Source organism: Dipodomys merriami, unplaced genomic scaffold (assembly GCF_024711535.1).
Source record: "Dipodomys merriami isolate MVZ:Mamm:240054 unplaced genomic scaffold, mDipMer1.0.p SCAF_345, whole genome shotgun sequence".
Classification (NCBI taxonomy): Eukaryota; Metazoa; Chordata; class Mammalia; order Rodentia; family Heteromyidae; genus Dipodomys; species Dipodomys merriami.
In genome coordinates this window covers 134,165-158,312 of record NW_027204993.1, presented here as the reverse complement: position 1 = coordinate 158,312, position 24,148 = coordinate 134,165, and the positions used below count along the sequence as shown (strand labels likewise).

General features: G+C 38.7%; 1 protein-coding gene across 1 annotated transcript in view; it reads right to left on the bottom strand.

The window, feature by feature from the left end:
- LOC138803668 (vomeronasal type-2 receptor 116-like) overlaps positions 1-23,721 on the bottom strand; it is a 47,808-nt gene extending 24,087 nt beyond the window's left edge. Inside the window, 2 exon segments of the mRNA XM_069987730.1 lie at positions 3,725-3,871; positions 23,671-23,721. Coding sequence (XP_069843831.1) covers positions 3,725-3,840 — 116 coding nt within the window. The 5' untranslated portion in view covers positions 3,841-3,871; positions 23,671-23,721.
- Positions 23,722-24,148: the final 427 nt, after the last annotated feature.

The window sequence follows — 24,148 nt, the reverse complement described above, 5'->3', positions numbered from 1 at the left end:
AAAATTCAGTATACATATGGAGATAACTGTATATCACCCGTCAAAAGTATCAGTTCCACATTGATCAATGACCTCAATGTAAGACCACATACCCTGAAGATATTATAGTAAGAGATGAGGAAACACTAAGGATCCTTGGCACAGTTTGAAACTTCCTAATTCAAGATCCAGAATCACAACGAACCAAAGATAGTGTAGATAAATGGGATTGCCAGAAGGTGAAGTTTCTGCATGACACTTAGTAAGATAAATAGCCCATAACATGCGAGAAGGTCTTTACTAAGTATGCATAAGCCAAAGACCTCAACCTAAAACTTACTCAGAGATTAAAAAAGAAATAACTCCCACCTAATAATTTTTTTTAAAAAACCCTATTAGTAAATGGGATAAAAAGAGAGATTTGTATAAAGAAGACATAAGAATGTCCAAATCATACACGAAGAGATATTTGATACCTCTGGCAAAAAATAAATGCAAATCAAATCTGATTCCATCTTACCCCAGTTAGAATGGCAATTATGAAGAAAACTAAGAATTACAGATACTGGCCGGGATGTGGTCCAAAGGGAACATTACTACACTGCTTGTGGGAATGTAAAGTTTTTTAACCACTCTCCAAAGGAAAATGAGCATTCCTCAAAAGAGTAAATATAGAGCTTCCCTATAACCCAGAAATTCCATTCCTGAACAGTCATCCAATAAACACAAATGAGGCCACACTAAAATATCTGCCTAATCATGTTGATTGCAGCATTGTTTACCATAGCCAAGATATGAAATCAACCCTGATCCCCTTCAGTGTATGAATGGATCAAGAAAGTGTGGAATATATACAAACTGGCATGACTCCATCTGTATGACACTACTACCTTCATAAGGCAATGGAAACACTTGGAAATATAATATTAAGCAAAGTAAGCCAGACCCAAAGAAACATAGTTTGCATGTTTTCCTTCATTGTTGTAATATAAATGTGTTTATAATATCTATCTACAATATATTTACAAGTAAATACACTGGATGGTAAATGACAAAAACTTACACTTGGTCATGACAGGGCTTTAAGCATTCATACAGTGAGACTAAAGAAGGATATTCTCAGAAGAAGACCTCATAGGCTCAATAGCTAAATGCATATAATCTTAAAATGATGTTTATTGAAATAAACTCCCAAGAAATGGAAACAAGATTTTTGTTATTTTGATTTTTGTTTTCTCCTTTGTCACTATTTATTATGTATATAATTTTATCTGCTCTGATGAAAGTTAAGGGGTACACAGAAATGGTGGGATAAAGGGTTAACAAACGCAGCAGTGATACTCTCTAGACAATAGGTCAAAACTGAAATATAAAACTTGTTGGGGAAGTGATCAGGAGGGAAAAAATGAAGAACATAAGGGAAGAGTTGGCACCATTCAAAAGGGAATTTTCTCATTACCTGACTTATGTAACTGTAATATATCTGTACTTCACCTTCATAGTAGCAGCTAAAAAACTGAAAAAAAGAAAGTCAAGTAAGCCTGTCCATGCAAATTAAATCCAAAAAGTAGTAGTATCTGTAACATATCACATTAAATAGACTTTAGTGAAAGAATAAAAAAGTGATACATTGTAATGTCATAATAAAAGGGATCAAAGCCACGAGATGAGAAAGTAAGTCTAAGTGTTGGTTTTAACAATACTCAAGCACTGATCTCTATAAGCAGACTTTGAGATCATCCTCAATGCAATTATAGCTAAGATTTCACTGAGAGACCTCCAGACAAAATCAACAGTGAAGATTCAGAATTAAATTTCACCCTTGATTAGACAAGCCCCACATAAGAAGTAGCCAAGAGGAAATTTCAACCAACTTATATTGAATAAAACATCTATCATCAATGTACAGAATATTTTCCAAGAGAGATGATGGGCAAAACACCTGCCACATTTTAATTTTTTTGAAAGTATTTTGAGCACACATGCAGATCACACTCTTGCAATGCTAGAAATTAACAAGGAAAATAGGCACCGAACATGCAAATCAAATGAATTATTTTCCAACCATTAATATTACTTAAATATTCATTAAATTAAAAGTATTCAATTAATCAAAAATTAATGAATGATAAATTGAATTTTAAGGCAAATTTCAAGAAATGAAGTGAACCTAAGAATCAATGAAAATGACAACTGCATGTAATAAATCTACAGATATAGAAAATGGAAGAATGGAAGGAATCTAATAACCTTGCTTAAATCAAGAGAGCAGATACTATAAACAGAAATTACCCTGCATCTCAAGGAACTAGATATGCAATCTAAAAATCAGCAGAAAGAATAAAATCAAGCATAAAAAAGAAATAGAGAATACAAACAAATAGCAGTAAGCATGAATCAAAAGACTTTTACAGAAACACAAAGGTAATAAGACTGAAGTAAAGCTAATAAGACTGAAGTAAAAATCATGAATAACCACAGCAGAAATGACCACTATTACACATATCAACACAAACTATGCAGGATTCTGGATGAGCCCATACTAGTGACATATAAGATAAGGACATATATTTTCTAATGCAGGGAACAGAGTAATTCCTATCCCTGCCATCTCTGCTCCCATCAGTGGGCAGCTATCTCAGGCTATACCTGTTATACAAGCACTTGAAAAGGAGACAGCACATGGTAGAGGCAATGACAATTTCTCTTGAAATAGGTATCAAGCTGGCTGTTATAGTTCCTTGGAGTTTTGTATAGTCACATTTCTTTTTTTCTTTTTTCTTTTTTTTTTTTTTTTTTTGAGTAGCCACTTATTGAGACCCTCTGCTAGAGACCAATAGCCAAGGACATGCATGTACACAAATAAAGCAAATCTCATCTTGGGCAGATAAAAGACTCCCTTATGGGATCTTTGGTAATGTTTGATAACACCTGGATTGTGGAGCACATGTGACATGAAATAATGACACAGTGATTAATTTGAAACTGTAGCTATTTTTCTAAAGTAAAAGAGAGAGAAGAGAAAGATAGTGTGTGTGTGTGTGTGTGTGTGTGTGTGTGTGTGTGTGTGTGTGTGTGTGTGTGTTTCCAAGGGCTTGAAATAAGAACCTGGATACTCTCCTTGAGCTTTTTTGCCCAAGTCTAGCACTCTGCCTCTTGAATCCCCGCACCACTTCCAGCTTTGGCTGATTAATTGAGATCAATGTCTCAGAGATTTTCATGGCAGGCTGTCTTCAAACTTCGATCCTCTGATATCAGCCTCCTGAGTAATCAGAATTAACTTATGATTCAGCAGTCTACAATGAGTTTTTTTTCAGTGTCCTCAAAATATGTGTTACCAAAGACCAGTCCTGATGCCACTGGCCTGTGGGGATGAAACTGTGACTTCAGCCTTTTAGCACAGAACTCATGATACTGACACAAGTTGTTTGTAATAATGTCTCCTCATCGTCTGCAGTGAGATATGGGATGGAGAAGATACTGGAGTAAAGTCAAGTGCTTACAGCACTGCAAAAGAAGCTACATGAAAGAAAATCAGAGACATTTTCTATTAGCATTTATAAACTTCTCAGAAGATCGAAAATAAAAGATAAAACAGTGAAACTGAGCTGTTTCTGTTGCAGTATGAATGGGCTTTCAGGGTAAGGAAGAAAGAGTACGCTCATCTGTGATTCCAGAGTTCCCCCATACATTCCCTATCCTGAGAACAAAACAGTAAATGGAAATAAATTGATGAGTTACTTACGGCTTGTTCTCTTCATGCTCAAAAGCATCGGTGTTACTAAGATCTGTTCCCAAAGTGTAGAGAGGGAAAAACCCAGCAATCATCACATCTCCATCCATGTGTGCTCGGTGCTTCATTGAAGAATGGCAGCTAGGACTAACCAAGGATCTGACGGGAAGGGAAAGCAGGAGAAGAAGGATTGTGAAAGTCAAAGGGCACATTTCTGGAGCATCTGCCAAGCTGAAATCCTGGCTGGAAGTGAGGTCCACAGTTTCTGGTATATATATATATTCATGTACATTCATATATGTATATATGTGTATTGTAACTGATAGAGATAAATACTGTATCACCTGACTTGAAAACTTTTTGTATATCCCCAGGAAGAATGTATAAAAGCCTTCCCTAGGGTCCTGCATCTGAGGCCTTGCATCAAGGAGGAAAACATAAGTTGGAAAACATGTTTGCAGATTCTCCTTCTTCTTCCCAGGTGCCATCATTTCCTCCAAGACCTTAGGGATGAAGTTAACTTTCATGTATTTGGTCCAACATCTGTGTCAAGCAAGTATTTGCATGAAAGCCATTTGGGATGAAGCAACTGGAATGTATTAGAATGTATGAAGCAACTGAATGTATAAGCATGGTGAAATGGCCAGAAAAAAAATTTATCCCAATGGGATATCATTCAAAGTTATTAAGGCATAACACCCTGTGTGTCAGTTCACAAACTCAGTATCAATAACTGTTATAGAACAATGCTGGTTGATGCAGCACAGACCTCCACAAATACACCTATTTACTATTCCCTGGAAAGCAATGGTTCTGCTGAAAACAGCAGAATCTTATTGAAGGCTCTGCATAGAAATTGTTTCTAATATATTTTACAAATTCACAGATCAATATTTCATAAAAATATCCTCATTTAAGTAGTCTCAATAAGTCAAGGTCAATGCCCAAACTGTTTCCCATTTCCATTCTGAACTTGCACCTTCCCACAGGTAATATTTACTGAACATGCTACCATATATAAATACATTACTTTTCATTATGCACTGGTCTTAGAACATGTGTTAATAGACAACATTCTTCTCTGTCTCAAGCATAAATCAACATCAAAACCAACTCTATGTTTTCTACTTGTCAAAATATATTAAACTTAAATTCCATGCACAGACCTCAGTGGCACTGGGGAATGAAGTTGCATAAGCCAGTAAACACACTCTGCAAAAGGCTTAAGTATTGCATGCACATACACATCACAGGACAAACAAAGCAGCACATGTGCTTTAAAATAATATGAGGAAAAAGCCTTCTAATGAAATTTACACTGGCCTTTTATACATCTATACTCTTTATCTTATATGTGATTGTACCACATACTTTAAAATTATTGGTAGCATAAGCTGGCTTTCCAGAGGGTTTGTTTTATTTGTACATGTATGTATGGAATGAACCTCAAACTCACAAGGTTTATATCAAAATCGGTTTATAGTTTCTTAAGGAAATGACATACATTTCTATACTGCTTGCATGGATTGTGTATAAATGTTCGCCTTCACTACATTCTTTTTTTTATTTCATTTTTTTATTGTAAAGATACTATACAGAGGGTTACAGTTACATGAGTGAGGTAATGAGTACACTTCCTCTTGAACATTGTTACCCCCTCCATTGTTTTCCCCCTACCATCCCATCCCCTCCCTCCCTCCCTCCCTTCCCCGAGGTTCTTTTTTTTTTTTTTTGATTGTGATTAAGTGATTACATAATTTCCGGAAATTCAGAGTATTGTGGAATAATGATGCTCATTTAAAGTCACAAGTTCATTCTAACTTTCCTGGAGCAAATTGTCTATCACAGTCTGTAATATATAACGGTGTTCACATGTTATATACCATATATGTGATCAGCAGCATGGGGATATTTAGTAGTGGTTCAACCAGATGAGTGGGAGTTCTTTGTTTCTTAAGTCCTGTTAGTTTTGTCATATCACCTAACATTTTGGATTTAGCATCCACTTATCAGGGAGACCATGTACTGTTTGTCTCTTCGTTCTTGGCTTACCTCACTCAACATGATTCCTTCTAGCTCCATCCATTTCCCTGCAAATGCCATTATTTTGTCATTTCTAATGGCTGCATAATATTCCATTGTGTATAGATACCACAATTTTTGGATCCATTCATCTGTGGTGGGGCATCTAGGTTGTTTCCATATCCTAGCTATTGCGAACAGTGCTGCAATAAACATGGAGGTGCACGTGTCCTTGTATATTGGTTCCTGTTGTTCAGGGTAGATGCCTAGAAGTGGTATGACTAGGTCGTAAGGGAGGTCAATCTTTAGCTTTCTAAGGACCCTCCAGACTGCTTTCCAAAGTGGTGTATAAGTGTACATTCCCACCAGCAGTGTAATGGGGTTCCTCTTTCTCCACATCCCCTCCAGCATTTGTCGTTGGCTGATTTGTGGATGTGGGACATTCTGACTGGGGTAAGGTGGTATCTTTATTTGCATTTCCTTCACCACCAGGGATGATGAACATTTCCTCATGTGTTTCTTTGCCATTTTTATTTCTTCATTTGAGAAGTCCCTCTTTAGTTCCCTTGCCCATTTAGTAATTAGTTTGTTAGGTTTGGGAGGGATTAGTTTCTTGAGTTACCTGTATATACAGGATGTTAACCCCTTGTCTGATATATTGCTGGTAAATATTTTTTCCCAATTAGTTGGTTGTCTTTCTAGCTTAGTTGCGATAGATTTAGCTGTGCAGAAGCTTTTTATTTTAAGGTAGTCCCATTTGTCGAGTCTCTCTCCAACTTGTTGTGACCCTGGGACTCTGTTCAGGAAGTTCCTTCCTGTGCCTATTAGTTCAAGTGTATCTCCTACTCTGTCCTGCAGTAAGTTTCAGAAATTCAGGTTTAATGTTAAGGTCTTTAATCCATTTTGAGTTGATGTTGGTGCATGGTGATAGGCTGGGGTCCACTTTTAGTTTTCTGCATGTGGCTGCCCAGTTTTCCCAGCACCAGCGGTTGAAGAGGCTGTGTTTCTTCCATTGTATGTCTTTGGCTCCTTTGTTGAATATCAGCTGGCTGTAGGCCTATGGATTTATTTCTGGATCTTCTATTCTGTTCCATTGGTCTTCGGGTCTGTTTTTGTGCCAGTACCATGCTGTCTCTGTTATTATAGCTCTGTAGTAGAGTTTGAAGTTCGGCATGGATAGCCCTCCCATATTGTCTTTCTCCCCTAGAATTGTTTTGGCTATTCTAGGTCTTTTGTTGTTCCATATGAATTTTTGGACTGTTTTCTGTATTTCAGTGATGTACGTCATTGGGATTTTAATAGGAATTGCATTGAATTTGTATATTAGTTTTGGAAGTATTACCATCTTTACTATATTAAGTCGGCCTATCCAGGAGCATGGGAGGTCTTTCCATTTCCTAGTGTCTTCTGCAATTTCTTTCTTAAACTTTTTATAGTTCTCATTAAATAGTTCTTTTACATCTTTGGTTAGGTTAATTCCTAAATATTTTATTTTTGGGGAGGTTATTGTGAATGGGGTTGCTCCCTTTATTTCCCTCTCTTCCTGTACATTATCAGTGTATAGGAAGGCAACTGATTTTTGTGGGTTTATTTTGTATCCTGCTATTTTGCCGAAGTGATTTATGATTTCTAAGAGTTTGGGGATGGAGTTTTTGGGATCGTGGAGGTATAGTATCATGTCGTCTGCAAAAAGGGATAGTTTAACTTCTTCTTTCCCCATGTGGATCCCTTTAATGTCTTTTTCTTGCCTTATTGCCCTGGCTAAGGGTTCTAGGACTATATTGAAGAGGAGTGGAGACAGTGGGCATCCTTGCCTTGTTCCTGATTTTAGGAGAATTGGTTGTAGCTTTTCCCCATTAAGTATAATATTGGCTATTGGTCTGTCATAAATGGCTTTTATTGTTTTTAGAAATGTTCCTTCGATTCCTATTTTCTCCAGAGCTTTTAGCATGAATGAATGTTGAATTTTATCAAAGGCCTTTTCTGCATCTGTGGCGATAATCATGTGATTCTTGACCTTGGCTCTGTTGATATGTTGAATTACATTTATTGACTTACGTATGTTAAACCATCCCTGTGTCTCTGGGATGAAGCCTACCTGGTCATAGTGTATTATTTTTTTATGTGTTTCTGGATTCTGTTAGCTAGAATCTTGTTAAGGATCTTTGCATCTGTGTTCATCAAGGAAATTGGCCTGTAATTCTCCTTTTTGGTTGGGGCTTTGCCTGGTTTGGGGATGAGTGTGATATTGGCTTCGTAGAATGAGTTTGGGATAGCTCCCTCCTTCTCTGTTTCTCTGAAGAGCTTGAGGAGTATGGGTATTAGTTCTTGTTTAAAGGTCTTATAGAATTCTGCTGTGAATCCATCTGGTCCTGGGCTTTTTTTTTGTTGGAAGACTTTTGATAGCTTCCTGTATCTCATTATAGGATATTGGCTTATTTAATTGGTTAACTTCTTCTTTGCTCAGTTTGGGCAACTTGTATTTCTCTAAAAATGCATCCATTTCTGCCCGATTTTCTTCCTTTAGAGAGTATAGCTTTTGAAAGTAGTCTGTTAGAATTGTTTGGATATCTTGGGTACGTGTTGTGATGTTTCCCGTGGCATCCCTAATCCTATTAATATGGGTTGCCTCTCTTCTTTTTTAAATTAATCTTGCCAACGGGCCATCAATTTTGTTTATTTTTTCAAAGAACCAGCTTTTTGTTTGGTTTATTTTGGTTATGATTTTCTGATTTTCTAATTGGTTAATCTCTGCTCTTAATTTGGTTATCTGGCTTCGTCTAGTAGCTTTAAGTCCCATTTTTTCTTGTTTTTCTAGCTGTTTTAATTGCAACATGAGATTATTTACTTGGTCTGTCTCCATTCTCTTGATGTGGGCACTGAGGGCAATAAATTTGCCCCTCAGGACTGCTTTTGCTGTGTCCCACAAGTTTCTTTGTGAGGTGTTTTCATTTTCATTGAGTTGTAGGAAATGTTTTATTTCTTCTCTGATCTCTTCTGTTACCCAGGCATTGTTAAGGAGTGTGCTGTTCAATTTCCATGTATTAGAGAAATTTCTGCGGTATGCTTTATTATTGAGAGCTAGCTTGATTCCATTGTGGTCAGATAGGATACAGGGGATTATGTCGATCCCTTTGTATTTGCTTAAGTTCCTTGCATGAACTATGATATGGTCTATTTTGGAGAAAGTTCCATGAGCTGCTGAGAAGAATGTGTACTGTGTTGTTTTAGGGTGAAATACTCGGTAGATGTCAGTTAATTCCACTTGAAGTATGGCCTCACTTAATTCGGTAGCTTCTTTGCCAATCCTCTGGTTGGTAGATCTGTCCTTTGGTGAGAGTGGTGTGTTAAAGTCTCCTAGTATTATCGTATTGGGATCTATTTTATTCTGTAAGTTTGAGAGCATTTGTTTGACATATCTGGGTGCACCAATATTTGGGGCATATAAGTTGATGATGGTTATATCCTCCTCTTGGATTGTTCCCTTTATTAATATGTAGTGTCCGTCCTTGTCTTTCTGTACTGATTTTAATAAAAAGTTTATTTTGTCAGATATCACGATAGCTACACCTGCTTTCTTACTGGGGGCATTTGATTGGTAGATCCTTTTCCACCCCTTCACTCTGACTTTGTGTGTTTGGTTGAGAGGTGGGTCTCTTGAAGGCAACAGATGGATGGGTCTTGTTTTCTGATCCAGTCCTCAGTTCGTTTTCTTTTAATTGGCAAATTCAGCCCATTTATATTAAGAGAAAGTATAGAGAGATGCATTGTTGTCCCTGCCATTCCGTTTTCCTAAGTTTTTCTTCTTTCCTTTCCTCCTGTGCTTGCTCAGTTAGACTTTGAGTAATGCCTGTTTGGGGCAGGTCCCAGTTCCTGGTTGCGTTCTTCAGGTTGTGTCTCCCCTCTTAGAATTCTTTGTAATGCTGGCTTAATGTTTATGTATTCATTTAGTTTTTCTTTGCTATTAAAAGTTTTCAGTTCTCCATCGAATGTGAATGCTAGCTTTGCCAGGTATATTAGTCTGGGTTGGCAGTTATTGGCTCTCAGGGCTCATATGGTGCTTTCACGGGATTTTCTTGCATTCATTGTTTGTGTGGAGAGATCTGCAGTGATTCTAATTTTTTCCCGTTGTAGTATAGCTCCTTCTTCATTTTTGCTGCATGCAGGATTGTTTCCTTATTATTCAGATCTATCATTTTTACTATAATGTGTCTAGAAGTGCTTCTCCTGGGATCTTGCTTGTTGGGTGTTCTATAAGCTTCTGTAATGTAGTTAAGATGGTCGTTTTTGAGGTGGGGAAAATTTTCATTGATTATCTTGTTAAATAGGTGTTGCATTCCCTTGCTCTGGAATTCCTCACCTTCATCCACTCCGATTATGTGAAGGTTAAATTTCGTGGCATTATGTGCTTGCTCTTGAATTTCCCTTTGGTTTAATTTGAGTGATTTTTCCATATCTGTCACTTTTTGGTCCAGTTGGTGTATTCTGTCTTCTGTATCTGACACTCTACCTTCCATTTCATTCACTCTGTTGACCGTGGCTTCTATTGTGGTTTGCATGGAGGAAATGGAACCCTTTATGGATTCAATGTTGGTTCTCAGAGTACTGATCTCACTTCTCAATGAGGTATGCATTACCTCTAATTTGGCATTTATCTCACTTCAAATTGAGGTTTGTGCAGCTTCTATTTTTGCATCCAACTCTTGTTTGATATCCTGTATCTCTTTTGATAGTTCATCCTTGTGCTCTTTCAATTTCTGATCAATTTCTCGCTTTATTTCTTGAGTCATTGCCTCCAGCAACCTTTGGATATAGCTTTTGTCTTCCATTCCTGCTTTGCTCCCACTGGGGCTCTCCCCTGCGTGGCTGCTGGCTTTTGAGGTGAGCTTGCTGTCCTGGGTGGTGGTAAACCTTGTGATTTTTCTCTGTGATTTTTGCATGGGGGATCAGGAGACTGCTCTTCAATTTTGTTTTGGTGTATCTGTCTTTGCTTGGTTGCTGATTCTGTATTGGTAGAGAGAGTCTGTGCCTGATCTGGGTTCTGTTGGGAGCCTATTTCTAGCTGCTATTCTGACTTAGGATTCTCAGCTCTCTGCTGTAGATTGCTGGCAATTCCCGCCTTTGGAAGGGTTGAGCAGCCTAGACTGCTTGTGTTTGCTCCTATGGGTGCTCTTGGGAAGATCAGATGCTCTGGATGCACTCTCCCAAATACTGGAGTCTGCTATGGGTTCCTGATGTGTTTTTGTTTGTTTGTTTTAGGCTGGTTGTGGGCTTGAACTCTAGGTTTGGGTGCTGTCCCTCAGCTCTTCAGCTCAAGGCTGGCACCCTACCTTTTGAGCTACAGCACCACTTCTGACCCTTTTTGCTTTTGTGATGCTGAGGAATCAGATCCAGGGCCTCATACATCCAAGACTATCACTCTATTGCTGAGCCACCTTATCAGCCTGAGCTCCTGCTTACTATCAGGTGCTGGCAGCCTGTGTTGCCCAATTCCCAGCCTAGGGTATATGGGTGGAGTTTTGGTGGGGTTTGGGCTTCTCTTGTCCTGAGCCTCCAGGTCTTTTGTTGTCACAGGCTTGCTTCCCAGGGAGTGTTGTTTCCTGATTTTCTCCCCTCTGTTGAGGCATATGCTCAGGTTTTTACTTCAGTTGAGAGGAGTTGGTTGTGTTGTTCAGGTGCCGGATCCCCGGGTCTGGTTCCGGCCCCAGCCTGGAGCGTGCTCATTAGGCCTGTGCTGATGTGTATACCACCTAGGTTATGCAGCCTGGAGGACACAGTTCAAATTTCTTCTATTGTTGGTAGTCTTGACCCAGGGGCGCTGTTCCTGGCTTGGGCATTTAAGCTCCCTTCCAGGGGCACTCTTGCTCTGGCCTGGCCAGCAGAGTGTGCTCCACGGGCTGGTGGAGCTCTCGAACAGTTCCAAGTTTTAGTGGGTCCTGTGGTCTGGGTGTTGGGGTAGGGAGTCTAGGTCAGGGTCTGGGGATTCCCTCCAGCTCTGGTCTCCCTTGAGGGATACACTGTCCCCTGTGGGGTACTCACCCTGGAGTTGGTTGTTTCTGTGTGGTGTAGGTCATCAGTTGTTGCAATCCGAGTTCAGTTGGGATGGTTGCAGGCTGGGTTGGGCGATGGTGGCTCTGTGTGATTCTTTTCTGTCTCTGCCTCTATCGAAGCTGTCGGGTCAACAGTGTCCACGCTCATGCGGCTTCTTCTCGGGTTGTAGAGATCCAGTGGTTCTGACACCGGTGCCTCAGGCAACTTCTGCGTGGGTGATCTGCAGGCAGCCCCCTGTGCCTCTGGGACCCGGGCGGCCCCCACCAGGTCGTTGCGATCGCGATCAGGGGGGTGGTCTGCCGACAGGTCCCTTTGTCACGCTGCTGGTGCCAGGCGGCTTTGGCGGGATGGAGCCTCTCTGCTCGGGTGAAGAGTGAGGGGTGGGAGTGGGATCCTCGTGGAGACTCCTGGCTGGTAGGTTTCTCTGTTCCTGGTGATCCGCTGTTCTGCAAACTGTTACCTGGTGATCTGCAAGTGGCACCCTGTGTCTCTGGGGCTCCGGCAGCCCCCGCCGGGCCGGCTGGCCCGCGGCTTGGCGCACTGCTGCACGGCCAGTAAAGGTTGGGGGAGGGGTCTTCACTCTTCTCTGTTCTGAAATTCTTCTTTTCCTCTCTTTCTTTTTTTGTTATTTTCCACCTCTGGTTTTTCTCTGAGTGTTCGTCTTTTTGTTGTTGTCGGTCTCTTGAGGAGATTAAGCATTGGAACTTGAACTCTCTTTTTGGTTGGAGAGAGCTGTGGCGTTTCCCTACTGCCCCGTCGCCATCTTGGTCCCCCCCTTGCCTTCACTACATTCTTGCCAGCATTTGTTATTTGTGTTTTAGATGATAGAAACTGTCATTGGATTGTGATAAAATTCAATGTCCTTTGGCTTTGTATTTCCTTTCAGTCAAAGGTGTTGAAGATATCTTTGTGTATTGTTACTGTAGATCAAATTTCTGTATTTGAGCAGTATGTTTAACTTCATTGTTCAATGTATTAATTGACAGTTAACTCATTAAGAGTTTAGTTTTCTCAGCTTTATGTATATTCTCGTTATTAATCACATGCCAGATGGTTAGCTAAAAAATTCTGTAGGCCATCTACTCACTCTAATGAGTGTTTACTTTGATGTGCTGAAGGTTTTAGTTTGGTACAATCCTATTTTCAATTCTTACTCTTACTTACTGAATTATTTGAAATTTTTATCAGGAGGTTACCATGAAATCAGTAGTGTAGTGTTTTAAATCTAAATTTAAATTTCTGGGTTCTATAAAAACAAGGGATGTTCACAACTTATGACATAGTAGAATAGTTGGATACAGGAAAAGATGGCTGGAATTATGGTCACAGAGAGAGAATTTCTGTGAGTAGAAACATTCAATCACCACACATGCTGCCCTTGTGTGTACACACGTTGATCCTTTGCAGCCAGAGGGATCCTGCTTGGCTCATAGACTAGTCGTCTTCCTATAGCCAGAAGTTGTTTCCAGGACAAAGAATGGAAGTTTGTAAGGTGAAGCATTTATTCCATTAGTGTTTTTAATACTGAACAATGTATTAAATACAAATTTTCCACATAAACTAATAGGAAATCTAGTGCATCTCTGATCAAAATGAAAAATTCAGGGAAGATTTTACCTGTTATTGGAGGAGCAGATATAGCATCTCTATCTCCTTAGAAAAATTGTATGTTACATTGTCATCCCTGATGCCATTTGTGTATCACAGAAAAAAACATTGGCATTGTGATCTGACACAGGTGTTTTACAAGATGTTCTAGAAGTAGACTTGTTAAAGTTAGTGAATTCTTCAAAGTATTTAATTCACCTTTCCTGTCCATCTGTCGGAAGTTTGCCAACACCTAATAGGCACTGAACTGTTTGTTTGAATTATAATAATAATAATTATAATAATAATAACATGTGATGCTTCACTTGCAGGAAAAGCTTAGGAAATAAAGCCTTTGAAGTGGGGTGCTTAGAGAAGCACCCTCATTGGTGATTGCAGGTGCCATATATTACGAGCCACAGAGGTGCCAGCTTAGGATGATCCTGTGGAGTGTGCTGTCCATGGCTGTGGGATCTTCTTTGTGACTTTATTATCTTATGAAGATATTGTTTTCTGCATATATCAATTATTTGAGGCATGACAAAATGAAGAATTATTCATGAAGGGGCACTGGGTTTTATCCGAAAGGAATATCCCTAACTTACATACAGACAGAGCAAAGATAGTCTAGAACAGAGTGAGAGACTCTACTCACAAAGGATTATCTGGGAAGGGGCTGGCTGGCCTCATACATTGGGTAGACATGAATCAACTACAGTCTAAGAGCATTACACCATATGCTGCGCATAGTTTATTGAGATGATCAAGAAAATCCAAGTTCTTCTGGGCTCCAGGAAATGGATAGTTGTCATTAACACCAGAAATCTTATACAAGCTCAGTAAGTGTGAAGCCCTCATGGACTCTATCCAGTTTGAACTTCATATGACAAACTCACAAAATGAATGTATTTTGGTCTGCAGAGAGGGTACTTTTCTTTAGCATGGTGATATTTTGTATGCACCTTAGAACCCTGAGGTGTAGGCCTTTCTCTATAGGAGGAAGATATAGTAGGATAGGTATTGTTTTGACCTCCAGTTGAGACTGCAGCTCAGAACTGAATTCTATAACAAACCATCATCATAACAGAGAAAGGAGGTTGTGTGACTTTCAGAAAAGGATAGAACTATTAACAACTCTTTTTCTCTGGATTTCTCCCTAGACGGTAGGTACCATCAGTAACTATTTGGGTTTCCTATAATGTCACTGCCTAGGCAGCCAGAAGGTCTTAGCTTGTGTTGTGCTTGTCGTTGAACTGACAGTAACAAACTCTCATCTTCAGCCATTACAGGGTTATAAGGGAGGATGAGGGGAATATATGCTCTATTTTGGACTCTGGTTCCCTCCTATCTACCTCAAATGACATACCCTGTAACTCTACCAAGTGGCAAGATGATTACTGAGAGATCTCTCAATGCCTACATTGCACCTGGCTCCTGGCTCATCTAAAACTCTGCAAGTCTTAGTCAAACCTGGAATGCCTTATACATCTTCCCCTGACCCAGATAGATGTACAAGAATTCAGCAAAGCCAAGCCTGATGGTTCACATCTTGGATGTGAAAAAAGAGAGTATATCTAGGTGGAAGGAAAGGGATATTAACAGAAAAACAAAGGAGGAGGCAACAGTGCTTGATAGGAAATGTACTCATTACCTTGCTCATGTAACTGTAATCTTTCTGTACAGTATTTTTAAAATAAAAATGCATTTTAAAATAACATAGAGACAAAACTCATCTATAACTCTATATCATACATAGAATCATCATGTAGTTTTTTAAGAGAAATTGACATGATTGTAAAATTGATATGGAGACACAAAGGGCCTAAAATGCAAAACAAATGAAAATATGGAAATATTGCTACTGTATGATTTCAAGACTTGCTACTATAAAGCTACAATCTATGCTACTGGCATAATTATATTTCAGAATTGAAGGCTCAAAAATAGATCCACATTTAGAGATAAAGTAAAATCCAAGAAGTGTTTATATAGATTATTACTATAAAATTCTGTCTGTATCTGTGTCTGTGTGTGCATGTGCAAGCATGCATGCATGTGTTCACATGCCAGTTTGGGGCCTGAATTCGGGGCCTGGTGATGTCCATTAGCTTTTTTGCTTATAACTGACACTCTTCCACTGGTGATCAGTTGGAGATAAAGAGTCTCACAGACTTTCCTGACCAGGATGACTTTATTTTATATACATATATACATATATATATGTATATACATATATATGCATACATGCCTATATATATATATATATATATATTTGTACATACTTATATACATATATATATATATGTGCATATGTACATTTATGTATATATCCATATATATGTATATATCTACATATGTATATACATATATGTGTATAAATACATATATATACAAATGTGTGTATATATATAAATATATATTAACATATAAATATATATATAGTAAAAGTGTTGTACAGAGGGGTTACAGTTACATGAATAGGTAATGAGTACATTTCGTAGACAGCATTGTTACCTCCTCCTTTGTTTTCCCCCACCATCACTTCCCTCCCCACTTCCCCGACTCCTCTAGTCCTCCCCCACTCCGACATTGTAAAGTTCGTTTTCAACATAGTGTCCTGTACATCTCGTCATCACAATGGATCAGCCAGCATCCCCATTTAACCGTTTCCTAATATCCCTTCCCCTCCCCAAATTACAAAAAATTATATACAAGGTGCAGAACACTGGTATCAAATCTAGTGAAAACAGAGGTTATACCATGGGGGAAGAACATACACAAGAAAAAAATCACAGAGTGCATTGTAAGTACAATAAAAACGTTAACAAGAAAGAAAAAAAAACTTGTAGCCCTGTCTTGGGGTACATTTTGCTTAACTTTGTCTCATGTGGTCATATGTACTTAGCCTATGACCTTCTCTGCTTGTCCTAAACATGTAGTAGTGATTGCAAAAAAGGGCCTGGCTTACTTCACTTAATATAATGTTTTCCAAATCTTTCCATTTCCTAACAAAAGTGGCAATGTCATTCTTTCTGACAGAGGCATAGAATTACACTGTATACTGCAGATCTTCTGCAAGGCAAAGGAAATAGCTAGCAAGATCAACAGGAAACCCATGCATGGACTGGGAGAAGATCTTCACCAATCATACAATAGACAAGGGTCTCATATCTAAAATATACTTAGAACTCAAACTAAATCCCCCAACAACAAATCCTCAAAGAAACAACTGCCCGATTAATTAATGGGCTGAAGATTTAAATAGAGACTTCTCTGAAGAGGAAATAAGAATGGCCAATAGACACATGAGGAAATGCTCAACTTCTCTAACCATACAAGAAATGCCCATCAAAATAACATTGAGATTCCACCTCAACCCAGTTAGAAAGGCTATAATAAAGAAATCTAGTAAAGACAGATCTGGAGGGGATGTGGCCAAAAGGGAACCCTACTGCATTGTTGGTGGGAGTGTAAATTTGTTCAGCCACTCTAGAAAGGAGTATGGAGGTTCCTCAAAAGACTGCGCATAGAACTCCCTAGGACCCAGCAAACACACTTTTGGGCACTTACCCAAACTATCACAAACAAGGGCTACCAGCACAACCATATTTATTGTAGCATTATTTAACATAGCTAAGATATGGCACCAACCCCTATGCCCCTCAGTAGATGACTGGACCAGGCTGGCATTAAACCACAGTCCTCATTTATTTCTCTGGTCCTGCCTTCCCTTGTCTTCACCTGGGATGCATCGTGTATTCATTTAATCAAACTGGACTTCACCAAATCACAAATCAGATAGGAGGAAGCACTTAGATTTCTTCTGTGTTTACATAAGATTTCTTTAATTCTTTCCTTTTTTCAGTCGTCAAAATTGAACTCAGGGCCTGTGTACTGTCCTAGCTTTAGTTTTCTACAGGTGATTAACCAATAATACCAATTTTGCCAGCACCATTTATTGAAGAGGCTGTCTTTCTTTCAATCTATTTTTTAGCTCCCTTATTAAATATTAGGAGGCTATAGGTCTGTGGGTTCATTTCTGGGTTTTTAGTTCTATTCCATTGGTCCTCAAGTCTGTTCTTGTGCTTGTCCTAGACATACACTAGTTATTGCAAATAAGGGAAACTATGGGACCTATGTTTCTTTGGGCCGGGCTATTCTATACTGAGTACTACTACAGGGAATAATATGCCAGTGTCAAAATAATAAACACAACAAATAATCTACCACTGAGGGCTATTCATTCACAATTCAATTGATAAATTATTTTAGGCAGTTCTTATGTACATAGCCTCTGGTAAAGACTAAAAATACAATGATAAGAAAGACAAAGTTTATTCCTAACTGTAAAGTTTTGCATGGAAAAGAGACACTATGCTGGTAGCTCATGCCTATGGTCCTAACTACTCAAGAGCCTCATGTGGTAAAGAACTAGCCATGAGAAAAACATACAACCTCAGGGCACCTTTACAATCCTTATTTCAAGCACCAATAGTGGTACTAAATAAACAAAGAAATAAGAGGCACAATTATCACACAAACCACATGACTGACATTGATACACAGCAAGGAAGAAAAAGAAGGTACTACTCACCTATCCAGATCCACAGTCTAAGAACAAGATGGGGAAAAAGTGTTCCCAGAAGAACAAACAGGAGCACAGGGGACCCAAGAAACTTTCCAACAGCAACCTCTTATGGGTAGGCACAGTTAAGTATCACACCTTCCTTCTTGCTCTGAAGAATGCTATGACCAATTACAGAAAGCCTAAGGGGTTAGGTGATTCACAAAGGAATGGAATGATACCTTCTATAGTTTTCCAGTAGTGATATTAAGAACCTTGAGTAGTACAATGTGATAGCTTCAGATCAGAAATATCTTTTTCAATGGATGTGCAGAGGTTGAGCAGGAAGCATTTGAAGGAGAAGGACCATCCCTCCTGTATCTTTTACAGCAATCATATTCAAAACACAACAAAGCTTCAGTAACAAAAAAAGAAATATCTTTTCTTATGATCCTTTCATAGCTGGAGGATAGCTACACAACAACCAAGACAAAACACTTCTCAGTTATTCTAAGTAAGAAATCATTTCCTTGGTGTGCTTCACCATCCAGGCTTCTCTAGGGTGAACTCAGTTTTTACTATTCCGAAGGAGATAGAGAAGCCAGGAGCCAGGGGCATGGGCAGGACTTTTACCAGAAAAAAAATTGCCAATTTCTTTGAGGGAGACAGGACAAAGTAGGTTGGGGGGAAAGTGTGTTAAGAAATGAGGTGGATTGTGGTTTTTCATCAGTGGAATGTGCTTACAACCATGAAGGACAAGCCATGTATAAATATTTTGCTATGGAGGAACCACCAGAAATGACGACAAATGAAAGAATTCAGGTGTAAATGTCCACATCTACCTTATTTTTTAATGTACAGAAAGGCAGATGTTTAAACAAAAACAAATCGCTATTTGCCTATATGAAAAAGGGCACCGGCTATATTGAACATAAGGTCACATTATAGAATGATTAAAAAGAAAATTTTAAATGTCATTGTAACTAGGCACCAGTAGCTCAAACTTGTAATCCTATCTAAATAGGAGACTGAAATCTAAGGATGGAGGTTCCAAACCAGCCCAGACAGGAAATTCTGTAAGAAGCTTCTCTCATTAACCACAAAATAGTTGGATGTGGAGATGTAACTGAAGTGGTAGAACACTAGCCTTAAGCAAAATAGTTGAGGGACAGTGCCCAAGGCCTCAGATTAATCTCTAAGACCAATACACACACACACACACACACACACACACCATAAAATTGGATTGAGCCTAGCATGGTAGGGGGTGTGCCTATAGTCCCAGGTGCACAAGAAGCTGAGGCAGCAGAAATCAATTGAGACCTTTTACTAAAACAAACAGCACACAAAGGCATTAGTTGTTCCCCACATCAAGCTGGAGGGCCCCTATGGCAATAGTTAAGATAACAGTCTTGATCTCTATCCATTTCAGCTCAGATAGTACACTTGTGAGTAAACAAATCTTTAGATGATTACACATAGGGCCTTCAGTCATCACAGTATGTATCAGCCAGCATTAGTGATTAGACACTAAAAATGCAACATTATGTACCTCTAAGCTGGCAAGACTTTCAGATGATCAGCCCAGAAAATGTCTGATATCCACTACCTAGAAACACACTAAAGAATCACATCATACCTGTCTTGAATTTCTGACTAATAAAATTATGAGCAAATAGTTGCTTTAAGCTGCTAGGATTGGGGTAATTTGTTACATAGCAGAAGCCAAGTGAAGAGGCTGGTTACAGACACAAGGGAGATACAGTATTTTTCCCACTCATCCCCCCCAAAAAATTAAAGAAGTTTTTGGGGGTTTTTTGTTTTTTGTTTTTTATTTTTTGTTTTTTTTTCTTCTTTCTCTTCTTCATCTTCTTTTTTTTATTTAGTTTATATTTTTGGTACCTTATATAAAAAATTTTTTTTCTTTTCTAAAACTTTTTTCAATCTTTAATCTTTGCCTTTTTTGATAAAAAAATGTTTTCCAGAAACTTTCTTTTCCTCTTATAATCTTTATTTTGGGGATACAGGAGTGTTCGGTTTTGCTTTCTTTTTTGGTCTTCTTTCTCTTTTTTTTTTCTCTTTCTAAATTATCTTTTTGTTTTTTGTTTAGCTCTACTGAACTTCTCATCTTTTTCTTCTTCCTCTCTTATCCTTTTCACCTCCTCCTCTCTTTCGTTCTTCTTTATGTGACTTAATTCTTGTCCTGCACACCCTCAGATAAACGTGTAGTTGACTATTAGACCCTTTCCCCCATTGTGTATGCACTTAATCCACAAATTTATTGCTCAAGTCAAAACCTCTAAGACTTAAATTGCTTAATAGCAGTACTACCTCTTTATACCTATATAATATTTTAAGCATTTTTATTTTTAAGTTTTTCACATCTCCTTTATATCCCTCCCCTTCTCTCAATAAATTCACGATCTTATCGAAATAGATTGTTTCTTAAACTTAAAAATTGGCAAAACCTCCCATGCTCCTGGATTGGAAAGATTAACATCGTGAAAATGGCAATACTTCCCAAGGCTATCTACAAATTCAACGTGATACCTATCAAAATTCCAAGCTCATTCTTCAAGGAAATAGAAGAGGCAATCCAAAAATTCATATGGAACAATAAAAGACCCCGAATAGCAAAAACGCTCCTCAACGGAAAGAACACTGCTGGAGGAATATCAATACCAAATTTCAAACTCTACTATAAAGCCATAGTAATCAAAACAGCTTGGTATTGGCATAAGAACAGACCTCAGGACCAATGGAATAGAATTGAAAACCCAGAAATGAACCTACAGACCTATAGCCATCTAATCTTTGATAAGGGAGCTAAAAAATAGAACGGAAGAAAGACAGCCTCTTCAGTAAATGGTGCTGGCAAAATTGGTTAACTACTTGTAGAAAACTAAAGCTAGATCCTTATATATCACCCTGCACCAGAATCAACTCCAAATGGATCAAAGACCTCGAAGTCAAAGCAGACACTCTGAAAACATTACAGGATGGAATAGGAGAAACCCTAGGTCTCCTTGGCTCAGGCCGAAATTTTCTGAATAGAGACCCGGAAACACAACAAATCAAAGAAAGGTTGGACAAATGGGATTGCATAAGGTTGCAGAGCTTCTGCATGGCAAAGGACATAGCTAGCAAGATCAATAGAAAGCCCATGAATTGGGAGAAGATCTTTACTAGCCATACAACGGACAAGGGTCTCATATCTAAAATATACTTGGAACTCAAAAAATTAAATCCCCCAACAACAAATCCTCAAAGAAACAACTGCCCAATAAATAAGTGGGCGAAAGACTTAAAGAGAAACTTCTCTGAAGAAGAAAGAAGGATGGCCAATAGACACATGAAGAAATCCTCAACCTCCCTAGCCGTAAAAGAAATGCAAATCAAAACAACATTGAGATACCACCTCACTCCAGTTAGAATGGCAAAAATCAAGAACTCTAACAACAACAGATGCTGGAGGGGATGTGGACAGAAGGGAACCTTACTTCATTGTTGGTGGGAATGTAAACTTGTTCAACCATTTTTGGAAAGCAGTATGGAGGTTCCTCAAAAGACTCCACATAGAACTCCCCTATGACCCAGCAATCCCACTTTTGGGCATTTACCCAAATGTTTACAAACAAGACCACACTAAAGCTACCAGCACAACTATGTTTATTGCAGCATTCTTTAAGATCTGGAACCAACCCAAATGCCCCTCAGTAGATGAATGGATCAAGAAAATGTGGTATATATACACAATGGAATTCTATGCCTCCATTAGAAAGAATGACATTGCCCCATTTGGTAGGAAATGGAAAGACTTGGAAAAAATTATATTAAGCAAAGTAAGCCAGGCCCAAAGAAACATAGGCCCCATGGTTTCCCTTATTTGCAATATCTAGTATATGTATGAGTCAAGCAGAAAAGGTCAGATAATGTGATGTTAGGAAAATGAACCATTAGATATGTATTTTAATGTTTTTTTCTTTCATGCATGTGTTTCTAATGCATTTATAAGATTATTTCTTTGTTGCTTTGTATGTCCCTCCCCCACAGTATGACCCCTGCTTTCACTATATTTGATGTCAGTATAACTTGTGGAGGAGATGGGGAAAAACAAGTCGTTTAAGGATACAGGTGGACCAGTTGCAACAATGAGAAGTACAAGTTGTCATGTCCATAACGCTCTTTACAATGTCGGTGCTGGGGGGGGGGGGGAGAAGGATTGGGATTGGGACTGGGGGGGGGAGGCTGGGAAGGGATGGGAAGGGTAAACAAAGGAGGAGGTTGCAATGCTTGGTAAGAAATGTACGCATTATCCTGCCCATGTAATTGTAACCCCTCTGTACAGTATGTTCACAAATAAAATCAAATAAATTAAATTTAAAAAATCACATTAATAAAAGGACACATTACATATTTACCTATCAGGTCAGCACAGAATACACACAAGAATTCAGAGTAGCCTACATCATAAGACACTGGAAAAGCTGTTTACTAGACCCTTAAGAAGTACCTGTATCTCCTTTCTGTTATCCTAGTAATGGCCTTAATCTTTTAGCTTTGTTTAAAAGATTTAAAACTGCCTTTTGAATGACCATCTATTTCATAAAGATTCCAGAGTTTAAACCTTTCACCTCTGGCTGCACAGAATAAATCAGTAGTACCTGAATTTTACACTTAAAAAGTATGTATGTGGAATGAAAGGGTACAGAGTATAATGCAACGCAGGCAAGTTTCAACAGATCAGGGTGACATTTAGCCAATGATGCAAATGACAATGTTAGGTGACATGGAAAGACCTAAACTAATCTAGAAAGGTGCTTATTGCTAAACCAAAAAGACAGAAGTTTGACAGGTCATAATTGCCAAGTGAATGAACACATTAGGATTGTTATTTCAGAGGTCACGTGTCTTGCTATCCAAGCACCAACTATGTCTATATTTTCTAACATGCTTAATGCATGATATATATCACCCCATGCACAAGCACATATACATACATGCACACAACCAGTTGTTTTCATTCTAGTGATTTTTATCTTTAGATTTTCTCTCACACTTATTCAGAGTCTTCTGTACTCTACGAGACCAGAACCTATTATATTGTCTAAAAGAAGGAAGAGGGATGGAAGAAGAAATTTAATTCCCATATCTTGAGTCTTTCACTATATTCTCAGAAGGGGATTTCTACATATATATATATATATATATATATATATATATACACACACATATACACATACACATACACATATAACTATATATGTATATATACATATATATATAGGTGTGTGTGTATCTGAACACAGTAATCTTACCTCAAAATATACAGATGCTTATTTTAATAGATGGAAAGACCAAGTAAGAGCTTTGGCTAATGAGAAAGCATTGAAGCATAACTGTATTCAGTACTATACATCTTCTTCTGAAGTTGCTTTTTATTCAAAATAAAAATTTTTAGACTTCTTCGAAGATGGCTGAGGAGTAGCTGGGGGCTAACTGAGACCTCATGAAGAAAGCAGTTTTAGTGTTCCAGTGAAAAACCCAAAGCTAGAGAGTCACACCAAGTGAGCCGTTATAGTACAGAGAGGAAAAATTCAGGCAGCCTGTTTAAGGAGACAGATTTGAGCACATGCCAGTGACTGAGGTGGCAGCATCTGGGACTGCCACCATAGCAGCAGACCGAGCCTGAGAAAAAGGTGCCAGAAACAGAGCACAAGTGGCTTCTACTCACCACCAATGGGAACTGACAAGGATCAGAAATCTTCATCCTGCTGACCACGGATGGATGCAGCTAACAGATGGCCTGAAAAACCAAGGGAAAGGTGTGAGTACCCCAAAAGACATTCCCACTCCTTCTCACAGAAAAGTGTTTGGAAGTAGCTCTTTGGAGGTAGCTTTACCCCTACTGCCCGCCCCTAGAAGAACACCATTGAGATTCCACCTCACCCAGGTTAGAATGGCTAGAATCATGAACTCTCACAACAGATGCTGGAGGGGATGTGGCCAAAAGGGAACGCTATTGCACTCTTGGTGGGAGTGTAAACTTACTTATTCAACCATTCTGGAAAGCAGTATGGAGGTTCCTCAAAAGATTACACATAGCCAGCCAGCCCTATGAGCCAGCAGTCCCACTTCTGGGCATTTATTTAATCAAATTACCATAAACAAGGCCACACTAAAGCTCCCAGTACAACTGTTTATCGAAGCAT